We start from the raw sequence: 26952 nt of genomic DNA, 5'->3' as shown, positions 1-26952 counted from the left end.
AAAAAATCCTCACAACAAGCTGATCGTGAAAATGAAATGGAAAGATTTCAATTTTTTATTCCAAAAGATAAAAACCCCAATTTTTAATCTTTTGTTTGTCCTTGTCGCCGACAGTTTTTAACACGTCGTTGTCACAAGTCGAAAGATACATCGTGTACGTTAAAGCTAAGAACGTGCTGGCAGATGTAGCCGCTAGCAATGTAGCCAAGATCCTGATATCTTTTGTAGCTGCTGGTGAAAAAAATGGAGTGAAAAGAATAAGAAAAATGTATTGATAAAATGGATCGATCAATTAAATACTAAACGGAACAGATGAAATTCAGGTGCTCTGCTGAGTGAGAATAACTTAAGTTTGGGGGCATAATAGGTTTTAACACAAACAATAGCCCATATTTCTGTATCATGTGTCAATAATAGACTGTACAGCATTTTAAACAGTATTAAATCGGAGACCAGGAACAACCACGAAGTCATGACACAGTAAACAAACCCTGTGAAGACAATAAGGGCAAAGTGTGGACATAGAACGCTGAAGCAAATGAACCGAGTGCTTAGCTTACCGGTTAGGGAGTCACCTTTTATGTATATGTCCTGTGTTCAGTGAAACTCTTTGTATAGCTCAAATATAAGATACATGGATTTCTCCACAGCATTACTCTCTTCTGCGAGCTCGAGCGTACTCGGCAGCATTAAATCGAGTCACTTTACTGCAATTGTTTCACTTTTATGTCGAGCGGTGCCGAGTACACCAAAATAATACGATCGTTTGATCAGCAATTGCTTCTGACAGGACGGCGGCATGCGGCTCACGGGGGAAACGGCGAAACCTGCGACGCTAGTCACTTTGAGTCCGTGTCAAATCAGCGGGAGCTATGTTTACCGTAATCCTCACGCAGATGTATTTCAGACAGCACACGACATAAATCCACATGTGGGCTTCGGAGTTATTTTTAGCACAATGCTTTATCTTCGAGCTCAAATCAGGAATGCTAATATGCAGATGAAAACTTGTTTAAGGGCAAAAAATATATAAAGTAAATTATAACTGAACAACTGAGTATTTACAGTATATAGTATGAACAAAACCCCCAAATGAAAAAATTAACTCTTCTTGGATAACTGAGAATATTTGAATCCAGAATTATTATTATTATTATTATTATTATTATTATTATTATTTAGCCTTAAACCCCATGTGCCAAGTTAGATAATTAATACTGATGAACAAATTATGGACCGTTAACCACAAACGAGTCCTTGAGCTTGGAACAGACTAAATATGGAGAATTGTGAAAACTGACTTTTTTTTCTGACTGGATTCCTTCACCCACGCTTGTCAACTGTCAGTTTTATCGAGGATGATCTCCTGAATGACAAGATGCCATGCGCTTTTTTTGGAGTTAGGTCATCACACGTTTGAGCCAAGGTCAACCATCAGAGGCGACAGTGGCGAGGGAGAGACAAGGAATCTTCATCACGAAGTATCCAAGGCTTCCGAGTGGCAGATAAAATCATATTACTGACTCTTACTGACGGAGAAAACACCCAGCAGAACCCCAGAAGCACATTTTCGAACAGTCTGCAGTAAAAAGATATAGCACCACCCTCTTAGAAATGAATGAGCACCAACCATTTTTTCCAAACCTAAGGACATTGGCGTTTCATTTTACAGACCATTTTACCAGTCAGTACAAAATCCAGGCATTACTCTTCCTGTAGCTGTCCTTCTTTCCTCATGACTCATGAGTGTTAGACAGCAGGCCCCCACAGTGGGAAGCGCACAGTCCAAGCCCAGGCCTCCTCTGTGTGTCTTCATGTGTGTGGCATTTCTCTGCAAGCAGATCACCGGATGCATAATGATGTGACCAGGACAAATCTGTCTGGTACAATTTTTTAATTTGCGTTCTTTACTTACGCACTTACGTTGGTTATTTGTATGTGATCCTGTTTGAAGGAATAAAATCAAAAACATCAAAAATTGAACATCAAGCGCTTTTCTGCAATGGCTTTGTGGTCATGGTTCAAATATGCTGCCAGAACAGTACAGGTTTCATTCTGCATTGCCTTGTAAGTCGAGTATAGTAACGGTTATGCGTTTTTCTTTGTTAAATTATTTAATTCTTAGCCTTATATTAAGTCATGCGTCTTCCAGAGTCCCCACGAATGACCGTAGAAAAGATATCGCAGTTGTTCGTTCCATCGAAGGTGGTCGTTCTGCATTGTTATCGTTTCTACGGTAACCACTCAACCTGTAGCTGGGGATCATCTAAATGACCTCCGATGCTGTCAGAGCTGCTGTTAAATTGGTATAGTAAATAAATCAACTCCTTCTGACCAATCAGATTGGAGAATTCATCAGCACTATGGTTATGGTTCATCTCTATATAACTCATCTGTATAATACTAGTACATTGGCAGTGTTTACAGCTTTACTATGACAGTGAGATCGCCGTTGTTTTTATTGTATTATATGGAAACGGGATCTCCCATTTTCACAAACCCATGTCTGTCATAATTACATTTATTTCAGCATGTACAAGAAGCACAAAATATACCACTACATTCTCCATTCTGGCTCCTAAAAGCGAAACCAAATCATAACATGTATGACGTCCAGAAAGTCTTTAAAGTCGTCAATATTCGCAAACTGCTTCGCCATGCTCTTGCGTAGATTTTCTCTTCTGATTGCTCTTGCGTAAAGCCCATTCCTTTGGGGAAAAAAATCCCCTAGTTTGATGCTCAGTTTCTTAATTTGTTCCTCAGTGTGAGACTGATGATAGCTTGTCATCAAGCCAGTAACCTAACGGGTATTTATAGGCCAGGCTGCCATCTAAAGTGCAAATGCCTAGAGGTCCGTACGCAGAGTATTACGCAGCTGAAAGAACCGCGCGCCTAAACTAAGTCCCCTAAAGCCGGATTTATAGTTTTGACCAGAAGGTTTTGCAGAAGTATGGAAGCGCTCCGATGGTTTGAATAAAGGCCGTTGAAGCGCCTGAAACACGAAACGCTACGTTACAGATCAACGATAAGAAGGATGGTTATATTTATAGTCATAACCTGTTCGTTTTGGCTCTGTTCATACTACTAAATGACTGATCTGGTTAAGACTGTACAGCATGCTGTTATCATTTCCATGCTTTTACAAGCCTTACTGATGCAGTCACAGCTCTGTGATCACACTTCCAGGGTTTTTTTTTTTTTTTTTGGAATGTAATGTAAGCAGAGCTATCTTTGGAACCGAATGACACGAGATCGTCGATCGGATAGAAGATAACAGAGAAAGGACAAAGCTTTGCGTATAACTCGATAACACCTAGAGTCTTATATCATGTACATAAGAAAAGCTTGTCATTCTCGGTACGTTTGCATAACGCGTGTGCAGTTTAGGACGTTTCTATCTAAAGGTGCGAAACACAGGATGGAAACGCTTTCTAAGGAAAGAGATTCTTTCATCAGCCACAGTGTGATTTATTGTAGCCTGAAAGTCACTTACAAAAGTTGCCAAGTCTTAATAATTAGAAAGTTTATTGAAATTATGTATTAGTACCCGAAAATAAGGCGAAAGACTTATCACCATGGTAACAGTTTATTTGTGATATTTGCAACACCGGTGCCAAGAGCATTTAACCTCTCTGAGAAATGGCGCCTGAGCTGGGATTGGATTTGACACCAACATATTGCTGGTTTAATCCATAGCCAAGATCATTTAGATCCAGAGAGTCACATCCTCGCTAAATCAACACCTCTTCCACTAACTTGAACATAGGGAACAGAGGAAGAATTACATGAGAGCGATCTAAAAATTCACATATTCGTGTCACAGGTCGTACAAATATTTACTTTTTCGAATTGAGTACATTTCTACTATTTCTTTCTCCATCATTCCGAGGTCATTTACTGTTTACTGCATCCATGCAAGACCTGTCTCAGGGTGTGGGACCTACGACTATAGTTCTAGTGAATATCTAATTGAAGAAATTCCCCTGAAGTGACGATTAAAATGGGAAGATCTCCAAAACGATCATGTCTAAACTATTCAAACGCTTCTTTTTGTCTTCACTCCTTTCATCCCATGTTCACACTGTAGTCTTCTGATGCTTTTCACCTCCTTTTTGATCAGCGTTATAGCTGACACGTAATTACCGACGTGTTTCCTTTGTTTTCCGGCTGAATGACTTGTACAATTATTCTTTGAAACTCACCCACAAATTTGCCTACAAATTGCACGCCTTTTGATTGCACAAGCAAATTAGCAGAAGTTCCTTTGCTTTCACAACTAATTAAAAAAAAAAGAACAAAATCATGTCATTTTTTTTTTTGATTTCCAGAAAACCTACAAATAAAACTGGCTAATTTGAACGTTAAAACTGACACATATGTTAAAGCAGACCGTAATGTAAGTCTCCTGCTTACTACAGACTACGGTTTAATCTGTTCGTATGCACTTAACCTGCTAACTAGATGGCTGGATGTTATTATCTTCCGTTAGCTCCAGACTATTAACCAAAAAGGACACATTTAGCAGTTTACTTGCCAGTTAAATAATCTATTCATCATTTCACAATTTAAAAAAAGAAAATTCCTCGATTTGTATCAGACACAAGACACACATCACTCATCCTCCTCCCAAACACCCCCCTTTCCGGAGCTCCGCGTTCATCCGTGTTTGATGTTTGTTCTTGTGGTTTATTAAAGGTCACCGCCGCGTTAAGCGATGACATTTAGGTCTGTTACAGATACGACCAGCTACGCTTTGCAGTTTCTCACACTACATTTCTTGCTATTTTTGGCATGCTTTTTTTTTTTTTTTTTTAACACCTCAAATCAGTACACAATGAACTTCCCGTTTTAGATCACAACCTCCATGATTACTAACTCTAAAACGTCAAGGGAAGATATTAGGTCAGTTACATTTAGCGCACTAGGGACGATGTGCTAAAAATTCTTAGCCACCGCCTGAACCGAAGCTCTAGATTCTTTAACCTAGATCTGAAGTACAGACACACACAGTATGTAGATTTATTCCCGGTTTCCTAAAGAGACACACGGAGGAATGTTTATATATTAGGGGGCTCCAAAACCACTTGACACCTCCTTCCAGGCTTCACCGACAGGAAATTTGACATGAATTTAATAGAACTAGAAGTTACATTTGAAATATTGGTTTTCTCTTGTTTCCAATTCTATCGAACATATATATATATATATATCATGTCCAATTCATATATATTCTTAAATGTATTATTATTATAGTAACAGGGGAAAGAAATATATGAATAGAGAATAAATATGAGTTGATTTCTTTCCATCTCCCCATCACATACTCACCAGGAATTCTGCTTTCTTTTATTTATTAATCGCGGACATCATTTCCGGATGTTTCTAGCAGTTGTAAACGACTCTCAGAGGCAGGAAAATTGTGCCTTCAGTTCACATCCAGAGCTCTACCTTCTCTCTCATAGAGTTTAATAGCAGGTCTGAGGCAGAGCAAGCTGATTGTGTATCAGTGGGAATCTGAGCCTGCAGCACAGAACAGGAGCTGCTTATGTCACTGGAAGCTTTAGAGGAAGAAACATGTCACACCAGTACAGCAGGTTAAAAAAAGAACCTCAGGGGGCTTGTGCAGGACGCGGATTATGAATTATGAATGCTGTTTCTTTTTTTCTTTCTTTCTTTCTTCCTTCCTTCCTTCCTTCCTATCTTTTTTTTTCTTCCTCAACTGCCCAAAAATATTCATCCTTCATCATCCCATCATCCCTGAGGGTCTTGTAAGGATCAGAAACGCATGCTTTTCTACACAAACCTACTGTACAAGCGTAACTAGATTGTTCTAGCAATTTAACGATCCAAACAAGCCTAAAACAAAGTGCGGTGCAAAAGTTTTAACCCCCCCCCTGTTTTTTTCTGAATGTGAAAGTGTACTTCTATGAAATGTTTTTTCTAGAAAATGTAAATAAAAGCAATTTTTACAAAGTGTAAAGCAAGAACAAAGCAAAAAAACAGATTTTGTATTTTTTCCTCTGTGACCGTGTCACTCTCTTGGCCTGATTAAAAATAAAGGCAGCGTGTACTGTAACTTCTGGCTGGGTTACAACAGATGTGTCAAGAGGAAAATGCAGATTGGACAAGCAATCAGACAGAATTAGGACAATTGTGTCAGTAAGAAAATGGGCCAAGAATTACAGGATGGTCCAAAGGTTTGCACAGAGAGTACAAAGTAGATCTGAGAAAAATTCAAAATGGTAAACGAAGTTTATGTTGATTGGCACATAAGAACAGGCTAATGATCTCTGAGAGCTCCTAAGTTGGCTTCAAGATTTCTAACTAGGAATCTTATCTTAAGATAAATGAGTGCTTTTAAATGATGCTCTATTATAAGCCTTCACTTGGTCTCTATGTTAAGATATTTGAGGCTGTATCATGTAGGGATTATATTAGAGATGTGTTAATATTCTTATTGTATAAATGTAATAAATGAAATGTAAATGTTAACATCTCAGACACAACGAAGAAATGTCACAGCGACAAATGTTATCGTTTCGGAGATGCTAGCATAGCCTTTATTGCCATCATTCAACGTTTTATTCAGAAAACAAGTTTCCTCAATCAGAAAAGGTAATGTCATTAAGCAGGGTTGCCAGATTTACCACATGAAAAAAAAAAGACCTGAAACAAGACCAGCCACGTTTTCTTTGTGTGGCGAAACAATGTCACTGTGCTGCACACACATTTCTGCTGACATTTACAGACATTATCCACTCCATAATCTCCGAATTTCTGAAATATATAACACTGTACAAAAAAGTTTAAACCTCTAAAAAGTCATCAGATTCATCCGGCTTACAAATGACAAAATGAAATAAGTTCTAGCCTGTCATTTTATCACAAACTCCATTTTAAGTTGACTTTATTTATTTGTTTGTTTGTTTGTTTGTTTGTTTGTTTGTTTGTTCATTCATTCATTCATTCATTTATTTATTTATGCTCTTCATGAAGATAATATTTGCTGATGTTCCCCTATGGCTGAGGTTTTCATGGATCAGATTTAATGTTAAAAATGCTGCTTCTGATATGAGCAAACCAACTCCAAGTGTTTAAGGTACAAGTCTTTACACATGTTGTCAGAGATGACGTCCTTCATTTAACTGATCCTGAGACAACAAATACAAACGATTGGAATGACCTCTTCATATATGAAATGATATTTTGACTGTTATTGATAAAAGAAGCATCTCTAACCATAAAGATACTGAAAATATTCTTGACATAAATCCCTTCATTTTAAACTTTAAAACACCTTTAAGTGAAAAACCGAGCGACACAGTAGACTCGGTAGACGCTTTCTCGCCCTGCCGTTACACCAGAACGACCTCTGTACCGCTACGATCCTCTCGCTGGCTTTGCTGTGTTTCTGTTGTGTGATAAAACACATCACTGCATCTTAGTCCTTAACAACGCACATGAACTAGAGTCACCGGTTCTCCCGATGTCACACGAATCTAATAGATTTGTAGGTGGATTTAACAGATTACTTTGTGTGTCTCGCGTCCCTTTTTTTTTTCCTGCGTCATAAACGTACAGAAGGATGAGAATAGGTCATAATCATCATCTTACATGATTTGGCATTGTTTTTTTAATCCAGGTTATCTATCTATCTATCTATCTATCTATCTATCTATCTATCTATCTATCTATCTATCTATCTATCTATCTATCTATCTATCTATCTATCTATCTATCTATCTATCTATCTATCTATCTATCTATCTATCTATTTTTGCGTTGAGTGGCATTCACAGCAGCACTGAAGTGTTTTTTGTGTGTGGGTGGACGGTTGGTCGGAATGTGAACCCTTTGGAAATGATACCAATTTCATATCTCCTCTGACGAGCTATTTATTCTATTTTATTTATTTATTCATTCATTTGTTTATTTATTTGTCTTTCAGATCACCAGAAGCTTGAACGTGAAGCCCGCATTTGTCGCCTTCTCAAGCACCCCAACATAGGTGAGTGTCATCATGCCAACCTTTAACTGCTTACCCTGAAGTCCTAATGTATGTTGCAGTGCCATTTATGAGATATAAGGCAAAGAAGGCACTGGTAGAAAGGCAGAATTACGAGTGCACCTTTTCAACAGGCCAGAACATGGGCTCTACAGTACAGTGTACCCTAAATATTGTGCTTTGCTTCTATTTCTCCACCACGTAAAAGGTGTTATTGGCAACGGCTGTAAAAGATCGCAGGTTTAACACCTCTTTCTTTTCTCCCCTCTAGTCCGCCTCCATGACAGTATATCAGAAGAAGGCTTCCACTACCTCCTGTTTGACTTGTGAGTGCATGTTCATGATGCAGCGTCATTAAAAATGCCCGCTCCGTCATATGTCCCTCTCTCTGCTGTCTGTGTTCGCCGCATGTCTCATGGCTCCTACACGTTGGTTCTGTACTCACCCACCATCGAAACCTCATCCCCTCCCTTCCTCCAACCTCCTTTCTCTTCCCCACCATCCGCAGCTTCCTTCGCTGTCTCTTATTAGGAAGAGCTAGTTTCCATGGAAACAGAGCCGGGCTGCCCGGCTGAAGAGAAATCCTGCAGCAGGGGCTTTCCCCCCCTGAAGCCCCAGGATGACTCTTCTAGAGGATTCCCCCATCTCTCTCACTCTCTCTCTCTCTCTCTCTCTCTCTCTCTCTCTCTCTCTCTCTCTCTCTCTCTCTCTCTCTCATACATTCATAGCAACATATAAGCATATTTTTCAACTGTATTAAAAAAAATGATCCATTCTATGCATACCAGCTTTGCTTAAATGCCCATGCACAGGCTATTCCTGGTCTGTAATTAGTAGCAATTACTAATCCCTTTCTTGCTCTTTCCTATAGGGTCACCGGTGGCGAGTTGTTTGAAGACATTGTAGCGCGAGAATATTACAGCGAAGCTGATGCCAGGTAAACCGCTTTCGGGTTTCATTTTCCCCTCCTCTTTCTCTTTTTCTCTCTGCACATGTTTTTTTTTCTTTTTTTTTTCTACGCCATCTTCTCTACTACTCCTCCCAGACCTAAACCCTTCTCCCGTTCTTCTCGTTCCTGATCACATCACAGCGTTTCTCCGGCTAAAGGGTGCATGCATAACTTTGTATGCTAATACCGAAGAGCGATTCAGCGATTCAGGGTAGTGTAGCTCGTCCGGCATTTTGAAGCAGTATTTTGACTCATAAATAGCTCATAAATTTTCAGCCATTCTCTCATGAAAAGCCAGCGTGGGCGGCTGAGCTGTGTCAGTGTTTCATAGCTCATGGCGTGCACACACACACACACAAGCACACACACACACAAGCACACACACACACACACACACACACACACACACAGAGTAGATATCGGCTTCTGCAGGTCCCTATGTAGCCCCCTCTGTTTTTTTTCTACTGTTTTCTTCATCTTTGTTTTCAGAATCTCTATGCTCTTCTCAGCCACACACACACACACTGCAGTCCCCTTCAGGAGAGGGACTCTAATCAATTTGGCTGCGTGGGTGTACTGCGGGGGGCGTAAGACACGCTGTGAGAAAAGGAGAAGGAGAGATGCCTCGGTGGAGGAGAGACTAGTCAATATGATGATAAACCGAGAGTCATATTTTATGAAATCCTTTTACAATTAAGAAAATATTTCTTTTATGATTTCAGCTTTTCCGGTGCTTCTCGAAACCCATCAAGGTTCAAAACACAGAAATACACACGACACCAAACAGAAGTGCACGTAGGAGCTAGTAAATCTTTCTTCTTTTATTATTTCTTAGCCTTATGGAGAGCTTTCAGATATGATTTTTCAATTTCCTCCATTTTCTCCATGATTTGGTGTCTACTCTACCAGCTACCTTCCAACAGAGGGTGAGGCAAACACACGCATGCTCGGAGACACATGAAGCACATCTTGAGCTTTCTGCGTCACACACAGAGGAAAGTGTAATCATTATCTGCCCTACTGTCACGCTGATTGACGTGGGATTGAGAGTAGCGCCATCCTCCGAGGTTCGAATCTCAGAAACGAACGCTTTTGTGTTGCGGAAAATATACTCTTCTGTATTGCCCTCTAGCATTCATTCCCCTGTTGCAAATGTTGTAGGATTGTACTGTAGCCTCATCGTCCACGTCGCTGTGCTTTAGAGTCCCCCGGCCCGTCCTCTCATCCGTAGAGAAAGAAGAAAGTAGGCCTCTAATTAACACAGATAATTAGTGTGCCAACTCTGACTCAAGCCCCCGCCACACTTCCAGTACTGTCGGCTCAGTCCAGGCACACACACACACACACACACACACACACACACACACACACACACACACACGCTCCATTCACCCCATTTATTCCATATAGATACTGCTCAACAATGCTGCCACACTAGATCAAGATATCAAGTGCCTGTGCTGTTGTTTGGAGTTCTTTCACACTCACAGATAAGAGCTCTACAAATCAGTATAAGAGGAAGTGTCATTATAAACCAAACAAATATCACAGTAACACGAGAAGCAACGCGCCTGTCTGGTTGGCGTCATCGTTTGCGACTCGTTTGAAGCGTGCGCCGTACAGATCCGTCTAAGTCGACGCTTAGGACAACGGCGTGTTTTTTTATTCTTAGAAAGGATATCCTTAAACATACAGCTTGAAACGTCACTTAGTTCTTCCATGATTGAATGTTTTAGGTGTTATTATCTTTGTTTCAGTCTGTTCTTGAATCCTGGCTTAAAATATCATCTTGATCAGGTCAATGATACCTTAAGAAATTGAAGAAATTTGATCGATTTTTGCACATTTGTAATAAGTTTCTTCGTGTTCAGCTTCGGAATATATTTTTCTGGCAGAGAAATAAGCTCCACCTTGCACCCCCCCACCCCCCAGACAATACTGAGTGGGTGGAATAAATAAAAGAAAAAAAGTAAATGAAGGGTTATTGAAATTGCCAGCCCTAAAAAATTACACAAATCTGCTCCGTTTTTTTCTTGACACGATGCTCTGCAGCCTGTTTTATTTCTCTTCTTCTATGCTAGGATCTCCACGTGTCATCATTACTAACCCCCAATCCCCCCCTTCACTTCTTCTCTTATCTCCACCTTTATCTCTGTCTTTCCTCTTCTTGTCTTGTCTTTGCAGTCACTGTATCCATCAGATTCTAGACAGTGTCAATCACATTCACCAAAATGACATAGTGCACAGGGACCTGAAGGTCAGTATAGCGAGTGCACTGACCACCGCATGAGACTGGAAATGCCTGCAGCATCGACCTGTCCGTGTGTCTGTCTGCTTGACTGTCTAACCTGAATGGATGATGTGTTTTTTTTCTTGCATTCGATGCACCTGGACAACTGACTACCTCCTCCAGCTTCCTCAAGGCATCTTGTTTTCTAGCATAAAAAAGCAGTTTGCATTCTGTCTTTTTCTTTTTAGCTTCTCGGTACACATTCATTCACAACAGCAGATGTGTTTATTATGTCATGAGAATAAAGGCCAGTCGGTTCACAACCCTGTCCTGAAATTTATTCTATGCTATTCATTCAAATACTGGAACTTCCTGGCATGTAGCGACGGCTGTTTATTTGTGCATACACTCGTACATAGCCACCGAGCGCGTGCTCTGGATTTGGTGGCGTGTCCGAGCTCTATCCGCAGGAGCAGGACAGTGCCGCCCCCTCACTCACCAGAGGGATATCTGATAGGACATGTGGCATTGCTGACAGGGCAAAGGGAAGCCCAATCTGTCTGTCCTTACTGTTTTGGAATTCAGAGGCTCTTTCTGTGCCATATCAGTGTGTCATTTACAGACTGTGTGAAGTTATCTTAGGATTTACACTATCCCACTGCCTGTCACACAGATTTATGTCTCTCAAGTATAGCAAGTTATCTACAAGAATATTCACATAAAAGGAAAAGTCCGATGTTTAGAATAAATTTATTGCTGATGTGTTCAGTAATTCTCGTGCTACTTGGTTATTTTAATGTTTAAATCTTACCGAAATACCAGTTTAGGAGGCCAGAAGTTAATGCTTACCACAATGCTACCACCACCATGCTTCACTGTGGTAATGGTGATCTCTCAAGTGAAGGCTAATGGACCTTTTTACTTGGTTACTTTTGTAACTAATGCAGTCTTTACCCAGTCATTGATTATTAGTGGACGGTTTCCTCTAGGTAGAGTCATGTTGTGTCATAGACTTTCCTTTATTTCCTTGATGATTCTAGTGGTTTTGTTAGATATTTTTCATTTCTAAATCCCTGTTTATTCAACACAACTATTATTAACATGTAAAATAAGTCTGAGGATCAAGCACTTCTGAATTTAGGCTTTCCTAATAATGAGACACACTTCATCTTCAACAGACGTAGCATTATCGATGGCTCCGCTAGCATTAGTAGTTGTTGCTATGGCAGCAGTGAAGTGAGAAAACTTAAGGAGAACGGACTCCTCGCTCACGGAAACTTAACAACCTCATCGAGCGATTGCTCAAATATTTGAATATCCGCCGGTTTCACCTCCTACAGCTCCAGGAACACTTAACACATCCTGCTTCTCTCTGTATACACACCAGAATATTTATTTGTCAAGTACAAGATGTACCAGGAATTTGGTGTCAGTCACATGGGTGGTCTGAACAGCTACCTTAGTGAGTGCCAGAGCTTTGTACAGTTGATAGATTCAGAGTCGGAAGGAAGGTGTTCTTCCTATACATTATAAGTATCAGGGATATAGATATAATCAGCAAATCAGAAGCCTGTGCCTACGCAGCCTGACTCACACTGTCCGCATCCTGATTCTGACACACTGCCATATTTCCAGACGCCATCTTTTTTCAGGAGCTCATGCCACGGTTGCACCCTCCAGCTCTCTCTCTCTCTCTCTCTCTCTCTCTCTCTCTCTCTCTCTCTCTCTCTCTCTCTCTCTCACCCTCGCTATCTCTGCTTGTCTCTTTGCTTCCTCCTACTGCTTGTCTCCTCTGCTTCCTCATTCCCTGTCTAGAGCACACTCTTTCTTTCTTTCTTTCTTTCTTTCTTTCTTTCTTTCTTAGTCTTCATTTTTATTTGACTGGCATTTGTTTTTTGTATGTCTCTTTCTTTTTCTTCCTGTCTCTCTTTCTCTTGTGGGTGGTGGTGTGACAATCTAACGGTCGGAGGGCTTTTTGCTGTAGTGGTATAGCGTCACTTGGAGCTTCCTGTGCCAGTAACACATTATACGAGTGTTAATGTTCAGCATTTCAACCCTAGTAGTAACTTTTTTTGACATCCTTCTTTGTGGTACATTACATTTATTCTAATGTACATTTAAAGAGATGCAAATTCTTCATTCTTTCTCGTTTTTAGTAAAAGCACAATCTCTTGAAACTATAAACAAGCGTCACAAAGTGATGATAAATGTGAAAACATTGCCTAAGGCTAGCTAACAGCTTTATTGCTAATCTCTCCTGTTAGCTAGCATAATAACTCTGGATACAAACTAGCTCAGTGCTTAACTAGTTGTCACAGAACAAGCTGCTGTGAAAAATACAAAGTGTTTATAACAACAGACAGATTACAGTGACAAGTATAATGCTATAATGCAAGTATAATCTCTCAAGTAGAGCTATATGCTAAGAGCCAGTTATCACAGTTCAAACTGCTGTGATGAATATATTATAGATGAATAGATTATAGAGTTAGCAACAGCTAGCTTACAGTGATTAACTGACTCCTTTACAGATGAGATACAAACACTCCTTTAAAGGACTTTTGATTATATGTGTAATTAGTCATATGCTTGGAAATGTAATTTTGGAGAAAGTATAAGGGGAAGATGCTTAAATCAGACTTGTGTTCCTGAATCTTAAGATTTTTTAAAAGCTGGTTTTATGCTAATACAGCATTCTCTGGTCTGCAAGTCTGGGCTGTTAACAAATCCGCTTTGTTTGCACTTTCTTTCTCTCTTTTTTTCTTTGTTGGCACTTTCTCTCTTTTTTTTTTTTCTTTTTTCTTCTTTTTTTTTTTTGAAGCACAGCTTTCAGAAACAAAATCCCTTCTACTCTTTCATTTTTCTCAGGGACTTTTATTCCCTGCACTTAATGACATAATAACAAGATATTTTATAGATATGGTAATTCATCCATGTAAAAAAAAAAAAAAAGAAAAAAATTACAATTAAAAGTGTGTACGATGCATAGGACAAGAGTTTGTTAACCAGCAGCTGTAGTATTTCATTCCCTGCCTGTGCCTGTGCACGAGAGAATGTAGCACTGCTCCAACTAACACACGCCCCCTGGTGTTTGCATGCAGTCATTGCATCCAGCAGATCCTGGAGGCGGTGCTTCACTGCCACCAAATGGGTGTGGTGCACCGAGATCTCAAGGTGAGTGACAGCTCCTTGGTTCTTTCCTCTGCCTCGCCTCCTATCGCCTTGCCTCGCCTCGGTTGCATGCTTGCACCACGTGTCTGTGCACTCGTCTGTCCCTACACCCTGTACATCCTGATGAAGAGTTCATGAAGATAACAATACTGATGTGAATACAGTGTGTATATGTGATGGCAGATGATCCATAGGAAACTCCACTGCTTTGTTCCATTAGTCTATTTCTAAAACGTATAGCGATGATTTGATGAATTGTGATTATGATGCCACAAGTTTGCATGAGTCAGTATGCTTGCTTCCAGCATCAAGTAAAAATGATTTGTCTATAATAACTTTCCTTTTCTCTGTTTTCAATATTGTTGCCTTTTTTTGCTGGTACTGATGTTATTTATATTATACATGCACTGGTCACTTTATTAGGAACACAGGATTTTTAATGCCATGGATTCCACTTTGCTTTTTTATATGAGACTCACATTGCTTTACAGGCTTTTTTGGATGTGTATTTCTGAGCTGCACATTCAGAATGTGAATTTCCAATTTCTACAACATCCCAAATCTGCTGGAATCCAATTTCAGCTGCTGGATACAGTTTTGGTGACTGACGAGACGATTGAAATGCAAATTACTTGTAGAACTTATATAGTCATGTAACAGCAGCTCATGATTATTTTGATTTCGTTTTTATCAAAATGTCCCTGCCAACTATAAAAATCACCTGAAACCTTTCATGAAATTAGCTCCCCAATAAATAAAAAACTTGTTTACATTTTCCTTTGCCTTTTGTGTGGGGAAACAAGATCACGGTGCACACGCTGTTCTGATGTACAGACAGATTACTATCCACTTTTTCCTCTCTCGATCTTTGCAATGCATCTTAGAATAGAAATGGTTCTGTACATCATAGACATTCTGCCTGCACTTACACTTATTAGATTTAATTCCCATTATTTTCTATGAAGTTAGATCCTGATGGACATTTTCAAACTTAAGCAACATCCCTGTTATTAACTGTACATTCTGCTGCTCCTCCATGAGTGACCATTGGGCAGCTTGATCCTTTCCCCAGTGGGTTCCCATTAACACTTGTTGCAGTTCCTTTAGAGACCACTAATTTTCATTATAACTATGTTAATAAATAATAATCTTATGAGCTCTAGATCATGGCTTGACACCCAAAAATTCTCTCTGTCAAAATAGCAATGTTTCTGTATGACATCTGCGATACAAACCTTCCCCTATGGACAAGGGATGTACTGTTGTCTGAGACGACTTGCTATTTCTCCACAATTCTGCATCAGATACCAGTCTCTTCTGACCTCACTTATCAACAATACACTCATTGATGCTATTTATTTATTTATTTGTTTGTTTGTTTGTTTGTTTGTTTGTTGGAACTTTATAGAGTCTGTTAGGTGTGAAAATACTGGGAGATCATCAGTTTCTGAAATCCTCAAACCATTTGGGACCAAGCACCATGCCATGGAATCACATGTAGCTGGGCTTGTGTTCCTAATGAAGTGGCCAGTCAATGTCCATCTAATAAGATATTATACTTCTAGCATGATAGCATTTGTAAGGAATAAAACACCACACTTATGGCTGTGCTTATAGTTCTGTTGTAGCACATCCCTAAGTGTTTTATTCCTTTTATACCACTTATAACATGCAAATGATTTCAAACAATATATTAAAAATGCAGCTTATCGTGTTACTTTTAGTCCACTTTTACAAAGAGGCGACACCAGAGATTTCTGCCACAATCGTTAGACGATCCTCTGCTTACTGGAAAATTCCCTATATCAGCTATGATACAGAACATAACTTTGATTACGTAACACGTTCGATCTTTGAATTCGTTGTTATTGTAGAAATGAACCTGGTTTAATAAATCAGTCCGTTTCGGAGTCCCCGATTAAACCAGTTTAAGTACATGATGACATCTTTAAGAATGAGTTCATGAACATGAAAGGTTTCAAGGCTGAATATTGAGGTCTTTTAACCTCCCCGACTGTGCTCTACATTTCTATTCCCTGGAGTGCTCCCCGAACATGACATTGAACAGTCATTGCGGTTGGAGTCTCATTTCCCTGAATAGCAGCCGTGATTGGAGAGAGCTGTGGCATCACACGTTCTCCTCGTCTGCTCTTCTGTACTTCTGGGAACAGCAGTTGGGCAGCGAGCAGAAGAGCAGGAGAGAATCGCTGGAATCATTCTCCAAAAACCCACACTGTTCTTCTCCTCTGCCTTCTAACCCACTTTCTCACCCCAACCAGCTTCCACCAGAGCGGAAGGAACTTAACCTACTTAGCACTTTACCAGGCACACTGAGAGACTGCAGCTCTGCAAACACACACTCTAACTGATGTACCCATGTACGTGTGTGGTACGGGGATGGAAATATGCCACCTCTCGACCTGTAGGTTTTGAAGCTGCTCGAAAGGAAGCAAAAAGCGTCAGATCTGAAACTGTCATGAAAGCTTTCACAGCTTTCACTGTGAATCATAATGAAACCTGCGAGCGGAGATGCAGTCGTCCCTTTTATTTTCTTTATTCTACGTCAGAGAGGATTTGAGATTTCTGTTTACTTACAATTTACAAATACCATTTTGGATCAGTTCCTGACAGACATTATAATATCGATACACCTATTATACAACCCCTGAAATGAAAATGGAAATTTTCTGGTTTTGTTTCCTGCTTTATCATTTTCTGCTAAACAATAAAAGAATTCACGAGACTTTCTGCACTCAAGATATGTGGTCTGGTGTAAGGTCCAGTTATCAACCCACAGTCCCATGTTTATAGGATTTCTTTTATTTTTTTCGGTTGATCTTTCTTTAGAGAAATGCTCTGATATCAACATCTGATACCGTGTGCTGAAAACCTTGTGCCCATGCGACACCAAACAGCAGCGATCCAGACAGGTTTCACAGTTGACGATGGCAGACGAGGCCCTGCAAACTCGTGAAAATATTTAGAAGAGGAACTACAACATCTTCCTGCAGTATCAGTAACCTGATAATAATTAGTAAACATGAGTTCATAGCTTGTAGCAGATACGTGCAAACAGCCAGATATCGATGGTATGGAAAAAGACTGCTGAATTATATTAAGATTGTGTCCTGGTCTGGGGGGAAAATATGGTATTGAAGTACAATTACAATAAATTAGGATCACCAAAACTTTCACTTTTGAATCTCAGGTTATTATAAAACTGTGTGCCTTTGTGTGCGCATAAGTGTGTGTGTGTGTGCATGGCAGTAAGGGTCTGAAAGGTTGCGTGCTCATGACTATATGAGTGGGAGTGTGGTGACACACGCAGCCTCTGAACTCGGCAGCGAACTCGGGGATGCTGTATCATTGACCTCCACAGCTTCAGCGTCATCACAGACCGTCTCCACGGCTTAGTCACTCGTTATTTTTGTTGTTTTGCTTTTTTTTTTATATTGCAAATGCAAAAATAAGGCTTTACTTATACAGTCTTTCATAATAATTATAATCATGAAACATACTTATGTGTTCCTGTGTTCATATACAGACTGTTGACCGGGGAAGCTGTTGAATGTTCTTTCTGTGTGAATATGTGATTTGTGATTAGTTAGAGAGGATGAGTTATTATCAGTAATCTGAGACCCTGGTGTCCTTGTTTAGCCAGAGAACCTGCTCCTAGCCAGCAAGTGCAAGAACGCGGCGGTGAAGTTAGCCGATTTTGGTCTGGCCATTGAAGTCCAAGGGGAACAGCAGGCCTGGTTTGGTATGTAGCCTGAAATGAAACTAGCCGTATCAGGCTGATGCCTCCGCTATCTTGGGGATCGCTATCTTTTTTTTTACTATCACTATCTCAATGTGCAGGATTCGCCGGCACACCAGGTTACCTGTCTCCTGAGGTGCTAAGGAAAGAGGCTTATGGGAAACCTGTGGACATTTGGGCTTGTGGTGAGTCATCAATCTCATCCTCGCTCTCCCTCTCTCTCTCTCTCTCTCTCTCTCTCTCTCTCTCTCTCTCTCTCTCTCTCTCTCTCTTTCTTTCATGTCTGTTTCTGGCTTGTTTCTGTGCCCAGCTTTTCCTCCTCTTAATAATCATAACAACACCCATGTCCGAAATCAGAGGTTGGACTCGGCAAAGTATTTGGAATGCTTAACAAATAATTTGGCAGATCTAGAAAACTTATCCACTGATCCAAATTGGTGATATTAATACTGTTAAAAATGCATTAATATTTTTTATTTTTTTGTAAAATGTCTACACAGGTGTTATCTTGTACATTCTGCTTGTGGGCTACCCTCCTTTCTGGGATGAGGACCAGCATAAACTCTACCAGCAGATCAAAGCTGGAGCCTATGATGTAAGTGCCGGACATTGTTACACACCATTTTTACATCTATCTTCCACTCCAACACGTGTCGTGTGTGTGTGTGTGTGTGTGTGTATATGTGTGTGTGTACGCACTGTCCTCCAGTTTCCTTCTCCGGAGTGGGACACAGTCACCCCTGAAGCCAAGAACCTCATTAACCAGATGCTCACCATCAACCCGGCCAAGAGGATCACAGCACAGGAAGCTCTTAAACACCCATGGGTCTGCGTAAGTGTCTACGGTTATGCAAGCGCACACACATTCACTTCATCATCACAAATATAATCAGATGAGCAGTCTGAGACTCTCCACTATGTGCCACAGTAGGAAAATGCATGTTGAACCAAAGCTCTGAATATTATGTCCTTGTACGTTTGAGCTTCCTGAAGGGTGCCGATATTTCTGAAAGGCGCTGTATATAAAACGATATTAAAAACGTGTGTAAAGTTTAACGTTCAATCCGAATGTTCATCATTTTCTAACGACATTTCCCCTTATCACAGCAACGCTCAACTGTGGCCTCCATGATGCACAGACAAGAGACAGTAGAGTGTCTGAAGAAGTTCAACGCCAGGAGAAAACTCAAGGTCTGATTTTATTTGTCCTATTTTATTATCCAGTTTCCATTGACAAGGTGCTGGTGCAGGAGATGCTGATGTTTTGTGAAGAACCTGGATGTTTATGAATGCAAAATATGCAAAGTTTTGGTCAAAATACTGTATTGAAGATCCACAATATGTAATATATGTATTATTAACAATAGTCTTTACCAAGATGAAATGATTAACGTTAATGGCAGCCATGAAATTACTACTGTAGATTTAGTTTCAGTTTTCTGGAACGTTCTCTTGGATTGAGTACAGAGGAACAACCGATTCTTATGCTAGTCACCATTCACTACAATATTTTTCTAATAAATCTGTCTCGCCTCCACGTTAAGTCATTCTGCATTAGCTACTGTAGCTAGCTAAATTATAAGCTCGGTGACTGTTGCCTAGCAACAGTTTTTTGTAATATCTTCTTGTGTTCATATCGAAAAGCATGACCCAGGACTTCCAGTTAAACGTATGACTAAAATCAAGCTACTAAAGCTATTACGGTGACGAAATGATACCGTCTTCAAGCCTGGACCCGAGCAGAGTTAGCAGAGGAAATGTTCAGAATGATTTGTATCTCATTAGGCACCAATACCGTGTCAATGGAAATGCACTGACCAAAGACCAAAGTTTTTTTTCTTTCTTTTAATTTTTTTTGCATTATAGTTATACTGCAACTTATTGCACTGTGAACTGTTTCTTTCCAGGGAGCCATTCTTACCACCATGCTGGTTTCACGCAACTTCTCTGGTAAGTAAATGTTAATCTTGAAGCATGAAGCCACTGGGATCAGTAACTTATCGAAGTAAATAAAGCACAAAAGAAATACAACAAAAACCCCTACTTCTAGGATTCCTATAGGTATATAGGAGACGTCACCGTATGACTCTTAATATGGAATGAAATTCGAAGCAATGTCATAAAGATCCTTCTTTCTTTCTTTCTTTCTTTCTTTTTTTTTTTAAATACAGTATGTGTGCGTGTCCCGGATGTTTAGCAAGTTCATACGCTGGGTCTGGAAAGCCAGTGCTGTAGGGAAGGAGGGTTTTTGGGTGTGTGCCTCTGTACCAGAATGTGTTCAGTAACTGGCGTTTATAATAACATGTGATTTATGTCTGCTCTAATGAAGCATCTGCTCTCTCCACACACTCCTGCAACACACAACACACACATACACACACGATCACACATTTCAGACACTCACACTTCAAACAGCAGGTTGGTGGGCGGCAGCGACAGTTTTTGTTCTAAGGAAGCTTTTGGATGAGCTCTCTCTCTCTCTCTCTCTCTCTCTCTCTCTCCCCTTTCCTCTTCGTCCTCTCTGTCCCCCTCTCCCTCTCTCTCTCTCTCTCTCTCTCTCTCTCTCTCTCTCTCTCTCTCTTTCTCTCTGTGTGCTCTCATTACTGTAATTACCTCATCCTGTGGGGTGTGTCAGCAGGAGAGGAGGTAGAGGAGTGTCCAAGCATCACTCACACACATGTGTACACACACACACATACACACACTCAACTTTAAAGGGGAAGTTCACCATTTTGAAAACATTTCTGGATCATTTGCTTGTTGAGAAGTAAACAAAATCAGAATTGGGGTGTAAAAAAAAGGGTGTAGCTGTAGAAAGGGGGTGGAGTTCCAGCGAATATGTTATTAGGAACTGTGGATAATTACATCCAGTCCTTCGAGCTCCCTTTAGGAAATGAGACCACAGTGCAGCATGTAATGACAGTTTCATAATGACCTACAATTAGATTTCACTTTCCATTTCATAGTCACTTTTAGTGCTTTTTTTTCTTCGAATGCCATAATCCAAAACCCTTCATTTAAAACCATGCAAGAGATTAAAGAGATCTCAAGCCATCAGTCCAGGGATCCAAACGCATTAAAGAGAAAACGCTCAGAAGGTCACTGATGAATACAGGCAGAATGACACAACGCATTTTCTCTTATCTTAAATATCATTTCTCATATCATTTCATTATACGAACATTTTTAAATGCAGGATTGATGCTGTTGTGTTTTTAATATATATCAAAACGCACTCGAATATTAATACATTTAGTTTATTGTGGTTGTGCTAATTAGTTTTATATGCTTAAGGTACTGTTTGGTTCTCACGCACTGTAGCCAAAACCTTGTCTTTTCTTTAATATTCTATTTATTTATTTTTTTTCGTCTCACTGTGACAGGAGTAACTGTTACTAAGCACAAGGAATTTCTCCTAGGAGCGGTGCCTTAAAATCATGGCGTGTTTCTGATGAACGCACTGTGCTAACTGAACATTAATTCAGTGATCTTCTCTCCTCTCCTTCTTCTTGCATTCTGTCTCACACTCTCCGTGCGCCGTGTGTTATTACGGCTGGTGTGTGTGTGTCTCTGGCAGTGGGCCGGCAGACCACAGCTCCGGCCGCGGTCTCAGCGGTGGCTGCTGCCGCTGCAGCCAGCAATGCCGCCGGTCTGGTGGAACAAGGTAGCCCTTCTTCACAGGAGTGCCTGCTTCTCTTCTTCTTCTTCTTCTACTTCATCTTTCCTCTTTCTCCTTCTTTGGTGTTTCAGAGGCCACACCTCAGCATGGAACCTTTAGCATGTCCTGATCTCACAGCTGTCTAATATTGACACCTGCACTGTGAACTGGAGCGTGTGCCTGAGCAGTCGGAATGGCGTGCTGTTATTTTTGTCAGACTTCATCAACTTACGTTTCACTTCCCATGTTTCTGCCTGTTTTTGTCATCTTTTCACTGTTGTTCACTGTACGTTTTGTGCTGTTGCTTTATGGCTGTGTTTACATGTGAAGATTCTCGGCGATCCAAACGAATAAACGAATACGAATACGTCTTTCGAATGATTAGATCATTTTTCCTGTAAGTTCCATTTCGTGCGCATCAAATATTTCTGCATAGAAAAATCCCTGTCACTGTTTAACAAGTCGCGGTTGTTTAATTCCGAGGACTTATCGATAAGTGGAGACTGATGATCCTTACTCTTGTGTCTCTGTATTTATTTAAGTAGTTACTGGATTACTGAAAAATAAACCACAATATTCTTGTGTATCGAATGAAGCCCCTGGAAGTTGCCGTATGATAGGGGAGAGCTGTCTGGAGGTTGCGAATGGGCCAAGAGCAAAATTGAGAGAAAATGGAGAAGAGAGAGACAGAGCACACGCAAAACCGTTTGAATTAATCAACAATCAGCAAAACCGATTAATTATTTTTACATCAAACTAGCAATGAATTTGGATTATTAATGCAGCATGTAAACATGGTCTGTGTCTCTCCACACACACCATCACTTCTATCTCTGTCCTACTTTCATTCCTCTTCCTCTTCACCACACACTGTCACTCTGTTTCCTTATCTTCTTTTCCGTATTGTGTTCTGTCAGTAGTCAGCATGCTCCATCGTTTTGCGCTCATCACCACATCCCTTCATCACTGTCCTTTAGCTGTTCACTCATCTTCCAGCTGTGCTCTCTCTCTCTCTCTCTCTCTCTCTCTCTCTCTGCCCTCATTCTCCACCCCCTCACTTTCTCTCTCTCTCTCTGGGTTCCTGTCACTTCTCTCCTGATAGGTCTCTTTTCCCTGCCAGTGCTCCTGTCCCTGGTTTGCTGAATGCTGCACGGGGCCGCATGCATGCAATTTGTGGTGCAGAAGAAGGTGGCTCAGATCATGTTGCATGAACGAGAAGACTTTAATCTTTGCATTAAGGAAAGGGGGTTCAATGTCAGGGTAGCAGTTCATAATACCACATGGTTTAAGATCAGTCGTGTGCTTTAGACTCGGTTAAGTTTCCTTTACCTTTTTTCGTAAAGGTTAACTTGCATGCCCTAGATTTTAGATCTAGAAGGTTCTGTAACTACAGTTTTAATTACTGAGACCATGTTTATGGAGAATATTATACATTTTCACATGCTCCAGGCTGCGTATTAGTTACATTTATATTATTAAACATGCCAATATACTCAAATGAAATGTTTAACTGAAAAAGCTATACTCTTGAGGTTATATTCATCATTTAATTTGAACTCCAGTGTACTGAAGTAAATAAAAACTATAACTTTGTCAATGCCCAAACATCGAAAGAACTGACTCTATATGACAAATTCTGTTTATTAGCCTTAGAATCTACTGATTGAACCTATCCTTGCTGTTTTGTATTTTGCTCGTGCCCTGCGTAAAGCCATGTGTGTCTGTTTTATTCTATTCAACTTGCTGTAGCACCAAGGAATAGTTGCTCTCTCTTTTGCTCTCAGCTCTGACTGACTTTCTTCCCTCTTTAGCTTTTCGTTGATTTCTCTGTTGATTTCTGTGTATTTTTGTCAATGTGTGTTTATCTGTGGGTTTATTTCGAGCAAGATTCTAAATTTGTTACCTCCAGGTACCACTAAGTCTTGACAAGAGGATCTGGGCTTGAAAGGACGTGATTAGAAAAGAATTCTGCTGCTGTCCTAGAGGAATATCCAAAAAAAAAAAAAAAAGCAAATTTTTTTTTTTTGGTTAACGTATTGCGTTAAGTAGCTTAGTGTTCTAGTTGGATGAGTAGAATTTGGATTAGTATTTACGTGAATTTATACTGTTTAGAATTCTTCCCCTAGTCCACGCGCATTTGAACCCCCTGCCCTCTTTCAACGACCAAAGGTCTTCCGAGCGAACCTTTTATTATCTCTCACTCTTAATCCATTCTCTTATAATCTCTTCCTTTCTGTCTTGCCTTCTGTGCCTCTAAAATCTGTGCCAAGGTAAGGAGTCTCTCTCTCTCTCTCTCTCTCTCTCTCTCTCTCTCTCTCTCTCTCTCTCTCTCTCTATCTGTCCTTCTTTCTTTAACTCTTGCCCTCTCTCTGTCGCAATAAGAACGAGGCTTAGGCACATAGGGAACGGTCACTTTTTCTTTACCCCACTGCAATGAATGCAGTGAAGAAATCATCCTCAGCTCATCAAGATCATTTCATCTAACTGTTTTTATTTCAATACTATAATAAATAATTGCATCCATGCTTGACAAAGGTTCCTTTGGTCTGTTTGACTAGCAGGGCTGTACAGCCCCATCTACACCATGCATTAACAATGTAATGTGTATCTGGATCGGATTATCTGGATATAACGAGTCGTACTTTAGGCTTTAGGTACATTCTCGTCTGCTTTGTGATCGGATTTCATGTCTCCCACTCACTATGCAAATCTGTGGACGTGCAAAAAATGAACCGGCTGACATTCGCACAGTCACATAACAAAGCATAAAGAGGCAGCTGCAAACCCTGCATATGCTGTTCATTACCAAAAAGCATGATGAGGCCACCACGTATATAAATCTGGTGCACAAAATCAGTTTATAAGCCTCTGTAAGGTGCTCCGAAAGTGGTCAAAAAAGGCAGATCCATCTGTGGAGACAAGAAATCTTTTGGTTAAATCTAGTGTCGAATCAAAGCAAGCAAACTTTATTACGTTCACCAATGTGCATCACCGGATACGCATCGCGCTTTAAACACGTAGTTCACCCTGCAGAAATCCACACAAGACCAGACTGACCCATTCCCTTTTTTCGTTCTCAGCCCAAGTTCCAGTGACACTTCAAGCCTAGAGATTTTCCTGAAGCTCTTCTCTCTTGCATCACTCAGCCTGTAATAGTAGCCTGGGCATAACTATGTAGTTGTGTTCTGTGAGGCCCAAAACACATCATAACAATAGTCAATGTAACCCGACACTTCATTTTATGGTGGTTAGATTTCAGATGTCAGATTTATTTCATAGTTATAATTTCCCAAACTAAATTTATTTGAAAATCAGGATGTCTATGTGACGTTTTTTCCTACATTTGCCAGAGATTCGATCACAGTATAAGGCAGATTACTGAACTGATCCTGCTCTCATGCAATTTTCCAATCCTGATAACATATCCAGATACAGATTTTTAATGCCAGGTATAAATGGAGTGTATGTTATCATCCTGCTCCCTGTGTGTCTGAGTGAGTGACTGAATGATCGGATGTGTGCACATTCCTGCATGTGCACGATGCACGTATCGCATTGAGCATGCCACGGTTCAGGGAGGTGATACCTCCTTTCTGCTCATAACGTGCCTGTTTTGGGGATTTTTCCCCTCTTCGGTATGTTGTAACCCTATCTCTCTACATACGTATGCCCTTGATTTGCTCCACTTGCCCCAAATAGCATTTTAAAAGCCGGTTAATCCTCTCTGAGGAGAGACATTGCCCAGCATTTTGGCCGTGAAAGCATTACATACATGCTCTGACTCTGGTTATGGTGACTAGGACTCTCTGTTCTGCCTACCCATGTTTTCCCTCCCTCTCTCTCCATCTGCAGCAGCCAAGAGCCTGCTCAACAAGAAGGCTGATGTCAAGGTAAGGTCTATTTGCTTACTGCCAAGACCGTTCACGTCTTTTCCTCTTTCTCTGCATTAATTTGTCTTTATCACCAAGCCTTTTACAGTCTAGTGTCCCTTCCCTTTGCTACAGACACAGGAGTGGGTTGGACAGCTTTCAGTCAGTTTACATGTCAGCTGTTATGTTTTCGTCTGCAGTGTTTGTTTTGGTTTCTTTTCTGTTTTGTTGTGTCTCACTACCGTCTTTGTGTCTGTCTGTGTGTGATTAGATGAGAGAATGTCAAAGCTCGGGCTACGTTGGGGGCCACTTGTCAGGTTGATGAAGTCTCAGACCGTTTACAGTATGATTCAACTTGTCCTTGTTTTTGACCTCATTTCAATTCTCATTCACATGCCTTTGGGTGTCAGTAAAGTGCACAGCTCATCTGTCTACATAACTAGTAACTGTTCATACCCTCAAAAATACAGTCAGATTGCAGACAACTTAAAAAGCTCATAGGAGTTTGGAAATGTCGTTTTATAAAATATAGAAATATGTTAGTCATGTTTTTCTAATTTGAGTTTTTGTTTAATAAAAACCATACAAGAATATACCATACCTAAAACAAATAAACCTGTGTGCAAAACTATCTAGCAGGGATTTTAATAGTTTATCATTCGGTAATAAATATAGTTCCAGTAATGTCATTCTTCTTGTAAAATAATTCTTTGATTGGATCTTTTTGCAGTTTATTTATGCCACAGGGAGAAAAAACCCATATTGTTGGACCAAAAACATTCTTTAGGCAAACTCATAAGTCAGAAATATTCTTCAGGGCAACCAAAAAATGAACATTAGTTTCAAGAGCATACACACATCTGTATATTAAATGGTTTTAAATGTATATTTAATGTTTTTTTATTATTATTATTATTATTTAAATATTTGTTTAGGAATAAATATATGAGCAGATGTGATATCAGTGCAGTATAATGCAGTGTGCAGGGCTTCATGTGGTCTGATGGCACCTAATCCCCCTTGAAGTGATTCAGACATCAGCCTGTGCTACAGAATTAGAAATGAACCACTTCGCTGCTCTTCATGAGTGATTGGATGGCGAATAATCTGTAAAGTAATCCTCTCCAGTCGTGCATTCCTCACCGGGGTGCATTAATCATACCTTACATAATCTAGTAGCACGCTGATGATGAAATGCCGGGGGGGGGGATGGGGGGAGGGGGTTGGTGCAGTTAATTTTTTTTTTTTTTTTTGGCCCTCCTGCCCCCTCTCATGGCTTATTTCTGTAATGTGCACCAGCTCCAAATAGCTGG

General features: G+C 40.2%; 1 protein-coding gene across 45 annotated transcripts in view; it reads left to right on the top strand.

The window, feature by feature from the left end:
- LOC113638374 (calcium/calmodulin-dependent protein kinase type II subunit beta) overlaps nucleotides 1-26952 on the top strand; it is a 49846-nt gene that overhangs the window by 4269 nt on the left and 18625 nt on the right. For 13 of the 45 annotated variants that reach the window (XM_027139463.2, XM_027139461.2, XM_027139472.2 and 10 more), the window contains exons 3-14: nucleotides 7949-8008; nucleotides 8277-8331; nucleotides 8877-8942; nucleotides 14286-14358; nucleotides 18013-18115; nucleotides 18214-18297; nucleotides 18613-18707; nucleotides 18822-18944; nucleotides 19220-19303; nucleotides 20020-20062; nucleotides 21690-21776; nucleotides 25623-25660. In XM_027139463.2, coding sequence (XP_026995264.1) covers nucleotides 7949-8008; nucleotides 8277-8331; nucleotides 8877-8942; nucleotides 14286-14358; nucleotides 18013-18115; nucleotides 18214-18297; nucleotides 18613-18707; nucleotides 18822-18944; nucleotides 19220-19303; nucleotides 20020-20062; nucleotides 21690-21776; nucleotides 25623-25660 — 911 coding nt within the window. Of the gene's footprint in view, nucleotides 1-7948; nucleotides 8009-8276; nucleotides 8332-8876; nucleotides 8943-11138; nucleotides 11212-14285; nucleotides 14359-18012; nucleotides 18116-18213; nucleotides 18298-18612; nucleotides 18708-18821; nucleotides 18945-19219; nucleotides 19304-20019; nucleotides 20063-21689; nucleotides 21777-25622; nucleotides 25661-26952 lie in introns of all 45 variants that reach the window. The other 32 variants (XM_027139478.2, XM_027139480.2, XM_027139487.2 and 29 more) reach the window with 5 other exon arrangements.

The sequence above is a fragment of the Tachysurus fulvidraco genome, chromosome 20 (genome assembly GCF_022655615.1).
Source record: "Tachysurus fulvidraco isolate hzauxx_2018 chromosome 20, HZAU_PFXX_2.0, whole genome shotgun sequence".
Lineage (NCBI taxonomy): Eukaryota > Metazoa > Chordata > Actinopteri > Siluriformes > Bagridae > Tachysurus > Tachysurus fulvidraco.
Note: the sequence above shows the minus strand (reverse complement) of the source record. Positions and strands in the feature narration are given on the sequence as shown.